This window comes from Lathyrus oleraceus, chromosome 3 (genome assembly GCF_024323335.1).
Source record: "Lathyrus oleraceus cultivar Zhongwan6 chromosome 3, CAAS_Psat_ZW6_1.0, whole genome shotgun sequence".
Classification (NCBI taxonomy): domain Eukaryota; kingdom Viridiplantae; phylum Streptophyta; class Magnoliopsida; order Fabales; family Fabaceae; genus Lathyrus; species Lathyrus oleraceus.
In genome coordinates this window covers 247,751,691-247,758,021 of record NC_066581.1, presented here as the reverse complement: position 1 = coordinate 247,758,021, position 6,331 = coordinate 247,751,691, and the positions used below count along the sequence as shown (strand labels likewise).

Sequence of the window (6,331 nt, the reverse complement as noted above, 5' to 3'; positions counted from 1 at the left end):
CGCCTCACATCAGTTAATTTCTTAAGGCTAATCTCAAATTAGCCCATATAAAACTGCTCATGGAATTCCCTTTGTAGTTTGTTCAAATTAAATATGGAATGTGGAGACAATGTGGTAAACCACGTAAAGGAATTCTTTGTCAAGGAATTTTGGGAATATTTCATTTTCATATTTTTGTTGTTGGCTATTTCACCAACCTCGGTCGAATACCTAACAACATCTTCGATTATGGACTCATTTATTTCTCCAACAAATTTGGTGGATTTGGGGACCTTCTATCCCCTGGGAAGTTCAGTCTTCCGCACATATTCCGACAGTAGAGATACGTAATTTGGCATATGGAGGCCAATGTTATGGCCATTTAGGGGTAAGATATGTTCGATCACGTTAGTTATATTGTTTTTCCCCTAAATTATTTTGTTGGACGTTCCTAAGCACTTGTTCAGCATCCTGGTTTCTTTGCACAAAAACCACCTCTGGGCCATTTTGGCCTTGGTTGCCTTCGACTACACTTGGTAGAGGTTGTTCGATATGCACCTGATTATTAGGCAATGGTATAACTGGCGCTTCAGGCGCACCACAAAAGTCAATAATTCTACCCATCTGGCGGGCTAACTACTGGTAACTCTGGGTTGTGTTTTGAATTAATGGATGGAACACAATAATTATCTGCTGTGTAAGCATATTCACCATTTCGTAGTTACTTTCATACTTTTGTTGTCTCATGGATACAAGTTAGTTTGTTGTTAAGGTTGGCATACCTAGAGGCAGATATTCAATTCCTCCTTGTGGCTGTGTCATTTGATTAAGGTTGCTTATGGAAGATCCAGATGCCAAATATGGATTTAGGGGTGACACTATCATTGCATCATTATCTGCGAGCATCAAAGCGTGACTTTGCAAACCTGCCATCATGGTAATTGACATGCCACATGGGTAATCTCTAGTACCTAGAGGTAGAGTAAAACTTAGGACACAAGGGGGCGTAAGGTCCCCTACAACAACCAGAGTAACCTTATGGGTGGTTGAGATATTCGCCACTGGTGGTAACGAGATTACCACTCCTAGTAATGACGTCGAAGTCGTTAATTGGTTCAGAATTAGGTGTGTTACTCCGACCAGGTTTGATGTTCCTGTAGTACCAACTGTTGATGTGATCAGTGGATCTGTGTCTAGACCATCATTTTGGGGACGAAAAGCATTTTTTTTGGAGGAACCATTTCAGCTAACGTCCCGCCAGTTATCAAACATATAAAAATCAAAACATTAAAAATACTTTCTTGTAAAAATAAAAATAACAAAGTAATGTAACACTTTCTTGTAAAAAGTAATTTTTTTGCACAAAAAGGTCCCATCGGATGTGCCAATTTGTTCGCATGTGTTTTTAGCAAACAATCACGAGTTTAGTTCACTTGTGAGACTAACTCGAAAAAACTCGGAAACTCTATGCAAAACAAATATTCAAGGAAAAATGTTTGTGAATTGAATGTGAATGTATGTATGAAGACAAAATGGACACAAATTTTAATATAAAAAAGCATGAATCGAGATAATAAGCAAAAAGTGCAATAAATGACATTAAACAAAAATCCAGTAAATGACAATTAAAGCAAAATATTTCAATTAAGGAAACATAAAAACAATGAAAGAAAGTGACGCAAACTCATACATGTTCCTCACAAAATGTTTCGCTCTTTCTCTCGGGTACTACAATTCTATAGAGAAATATATGATTTCTGCGACCTTGATTACAATGCATGAGTCTACTATTTATATTAATATAAAGTTAACAGTCTCCGACAATCTGTTCATAAAAAGTGACATGTATCAAGACAAGACCATGCAATTTAGTCTTCTGAAGCATCTCCACGTTGTCAAAACTTACAAACGACCGAAAATCATTATCCCACCTCCGTAACTGCTCCAAGACTATAACAACCTTCTTGTCGAAGGTAGTTTGTGAAAAACTCTAGTTCTGAGACTTCTTTCAAATCTTTGGATTCCAAAATATCATAAGTCCTTGACGTCTTTCGAACGCTCCGACTTTGAAATTATGTTGAAGGATCGACTATATATATTCTTGAGATTCTTCCAAACTATATGTTCATCATGCTAGTCAAAATGCCACATTTGACGTGTCTGTTCCCGTCAAAACTTGTCAATAAATACTAACACTTAATATTGCCTCAATATAGCCGTCCTTGTTAACTATTCTTCAACTAAAAATTCCAATCTAACACACTACCACATGTATGTCGGTCATCAACAAATTTCTATGTGACATACCACGTCAATTTTTATTAACGGAGTTAACGAAAAATATTTAAAATTTAATTTTGTTTAAAAAAAATTAAATGACTAAAAGTGAAATGGTCAATATTTAAAAGAGTAAAAACATATTTAATCCTTAAAACAAATACAATTTAAGATATTAAAGAAACTTTACTATATTTTCTTAAAAATAAAATATTTACTAAAAGTAAGATATTTACGAAAAAAAATTTCATTCAAAGATTTTTTGAAATGTTTTTTTGGAAACTGTCCTGAAATTAAAAAAAGAGTTTAACGATGATGTTTATATAAATATAAACTATTATCTAATAAAAATATATCATTTTATCATGTCATAAAAATATTTTAAAATTTTCAATTTGATTTAGGAGAATACATGATCGTTATTTATTGACAGTGTAAAATAAATTTACACTCTCACTGCATCATCTATTTTCTCATAAATATATATATATATATATATATATATATATATATATATATATATATATATATATATATATATATATATATATATATATATATATATATATATATATATGATATTTTGTGAATAAAATAATGGCGACGTTGCAACAATTTTTTTTGCCACGTGTTGAAAGTGATATGTATGAATTACGTCGGTACCAATCAAACGCAACGTTGGCCCACACTATACTCTTGTTTTCATAATCGATTTATCGATCATCATCATCGATTTGTATATAACAACAAAACTAAGCTTAACAATTAAGCATCCATCTCTTTTCTATTAATTCCAATTCCAACTCTAACTCCAACTTCAACTCCAGTAGCAACAACAACAATCAAAATAATCGCAAAATGGATTTCCCATTCAACCATGGCCGTAACTCCTCAAACGTAACCCACACTCATCACCACAACCCAAGAGACGACACCGAAGAACCACAATTCCCTCCACCAGGCCACACCTCCTCCCCCTACAACCAACCACCGCCGCCGCATCATCATCATCAACCACCACCGCCATTCTACAACGACTCATACCCACCACCACAACTACCTCACCAGCCAGAAACTCAAGTCTTCCACACTGGACACGTGTCCCGTGACGACTTCAGTTACCCTGCTCCACCTCCGCCTCAACCTCATAACTACGGTGGATACCCACCTGCACCCCCATCCATACCTGATCACTCCTCCACCCCATTCCCTAACGCTACTGTTCATCACGTTTCTCACGAATCACATCACCCTCATTTTCCAACCACCGTTCACCACGTCAGCCATGAGGTGTCACCCATCGGTCATCCTATCTCCTCCAACAAACCTACTTTCAAGATCCTCACCAAAGCTTCCCCGAATCACTCTCTCACTATCCGTCGCGGCGAAGTGGTTCTCGCACCCTCCGATCCCTCAGATCAGCATCAGGTAAAGTCTTTTTGTTAGAAATTGTTTGTAGATCTTTCTAGGGTTTTATGGGTTTTTAGACTGGAATGAGTTTTTAATTTTGTTATTGCAGCATTGGTACAAGGATGAGAAGTGGAGCACCAGGGTGAAGGATAAAGATGGTTACCCTTCTTTTGCTTTGGTCAACAAGGTCACTGGTGAGGCCATTAAGCATTCCATTGGTGCCACCCATCCAGTAAGATAGTTCTTTCTCAATGTTTTTTAATCTTGTATGATTGTTTCTACGGTGTTCTGCATTATGCAACAAATGTGTGTTTGTTGTGCTGATTAGTCATTATTGAATAACAATGTTATGTATGAAGAATGTCGGTTTTTCATGTCCTCACAACATTCTTGTTAAATTGCACCTTTAGAAATGCCAGTCTTGTTAAATTGTTGGAGAATTTGGTCTTTGTGCAATTCGCTTGTTTTGAACATGAAGCTAAGTAGTAGGCCACTGAGATTGTTATGTTTTTCTGCTTTTTTTTTACAACATTCTGTCTGCGCAAGCTGGTAGAATTGGAATATGCTGTTGTTACTAGCTAGTGGCTGCTACTGTGTAATCTTGGTGTTTAGTTACTTGCGAAAATGTGCTAGTTTTTATGTTTGGAAGTAAAATCAAATGGTAAAATGGTAAAGTAGACCCTGTCCCTTTGGGACCTTTTCTTAATAATTTAATTATGAAGTTCTTGGAGCTTTATACTTTTCAAACAAAGTTGCATGTGGTTTGGTTTGTTTCTCTGGTGTTTAAATTATCAAACTATTTGAATTGGGATAAGTACAGTTTGTTACTGCATGTTTGGATTGATGGGAACTTTGGTAGAATCACGGCGAGCCATTGTAATTTGACAGAAGCTTCAACAAAATCAAGGTACTGCCGTGATTTTGTTAGCCTATGTTTCGTCTGCCACATGTTTGAGGCCTTTTTAATCGTGATTTTGAGAAGCAAGCTGGTATCTGTAGCTCACTTCCCACTGAGATTTTCTTTGTCAATCCAAACACAGCATTTAATCTTACTAACACAACCTTTTACTGTATTAGTTTGTCTATTTCCATTCCATCAAAATTTTAAGAAAGAATGTTCAAACTTAAATTAAGTAAAAGTATAATCAAGGTTAAAGTGAATAAGTTTTTGGTCAATTTTTTATATGTACACTTTCATTGGTAAGTCATCTTTAATCTTTAATTATCATTATTATAAGCTCTTGCTAGAGCACATGGCATGTTTTGTCTTTTGAATGGGGTAGGACAAAAATAAAAGCATAACAGTATCTCTTTCTTTATTTCTTTCTTACTTTTATAACCTGACAATGTGATATTTTAATAACATGTGTTCACATATTTATTGTTTACATGTCTGTTTTCATAATCTTAGGTTCGGCTAGCACGTTACAATCCGGACTATCTTGATCAGACTGTTTTATGGACTGAGAGCAAGGACCAGGGTAGCGGCTACCGAGCTGTAAGGATGGTCAACAATATTCATCTCAACATGGATGCTTTTCATGGTGATAAAGATTCTGGAGGTGTACATGATGGCACTACTGTTGTCCTCTGGGACTGGAACAGTGGTGATAACCAGCAGTGGAAGATATTGCCCTATTGTAAGTTTTATATCCATAATAAAATCAAAATCTCTATTACTTTTGGTGCTAGCTCATATTACAGATGAAAAAAAGTATAAAAATGTCATATTTGCCTCAACAATTGACAAATCATTTTTCACGTGTAACTGATTATACTTTCAATGATGGTAACTGCAGGAGTACAATTGAAGGCACTCGCAATGACTTTGAAGAATAATTATCTATATCTATAAGTTGGGAAGAGTGTTGCCTCTTTTGTTTGAGTGGTTTGTGTTTTGTTTGTTTAACTCTTTCGTAATACAGCTATGGATTTTTCAATAGAACAAGTGTGTTGTCATTTGGTTGCTGTATAACAGTATTCATTTTATGTACCTCTATGTCTGTGAACTCTATATCTCTTAATGTGAACCATTATTGTTTCCGAGGGCAAACTAAAGGAATATGAATAGAAAAGGGAAGCTAGAATGTTTTATCCTTTATTCAAAAGACTACGCTGGCTTTTATAAAGCCTTACAATTTGAATGCAACTGAAAAATAAGGAAAATAAATTATAACAAATTGGAATATATCAACTCCTAGAAACTAGCTTATTTAGACATATTCTTTAGCTAATCTTAAACCCAACAAATTCCTCCCCTTAAACTGACACATGCTTAACTAGCATCAGGTCGTCGAACACCAAGCAAACCTCTAAGTTTCACAAACTTATCCAATTTAATAGGTTTAGTCATTATGTCTGCCACTTGATCATCAGTTCCACAAAATGCTAACTTCACAGTTCCTTCACTTGATAAATTGCGTAGATAATGATATCTAACATCAATGTGTTTTGTCCTTCGATGCATAACGGGATTCTTGGATAGTTTAATTGCTGAACTGTTATCATACATTATGTGAATGCAATTACAGTCTTTGACACTTAACTCTTTCAAAATTCCTTTCAGCCAGACGCAATGACATGCACAGGCAGTGGCAGCTACATACTCAACCTCTGTAGATGAGAGAGTCACAATCCCTTGTTTTCTTGAACTCCAACAAATTGC

The 6,331-nt window shown here is 35.5% G+C and overlaps 1 protein-coding gene across 1 annotated transcript; it reads left to right on the top strand.

Moving 5' to 3' along the window:
* Positions 1-2,935: 2,935 nt before the first annotated feature.
* Positions 2,936-5,675, top strand: LOC127126675 (ricin B-like lectin R40G3). The gene is made up of 4 exons (XM_051055634.1): positions 2,936-3,684; positions 3,776-3,898; positions 5,078-5,306; positions 5,466-5,675. Coding segments are annotated over exons 1-4 (924 nt in total). The 5' UTR covers positions 2,936-3,114; the 3' UTR covers positions 5,468-5,675.
* The last annotated feature ends 656 nt before the right edge of the window (positions 5,676-6,331 follow it).

Coding starts and splice junctions, on each gene's coding strand:
- LOC127126675 (XM_051055634.1), top strand. CDS start 3,115: ATGGATTTCCCATTCAACCATGGCCGTAACTCCTCAAACGTAACCCAC. Junction 3,685..3,775: donor ATCCCTCAGATCAGCATCAG/GTAAAGTCTTTT, acceptor TTGTTATTGCAG/CATTGGTACAAGGATGAGAA. Junction 3,899..5,077: donor CCATTGGTGCCACCCATCCA/GTAAGATAGTTC, acceptor TCATAATCTTAG/GTTCGGCTAGCACGTTACAA.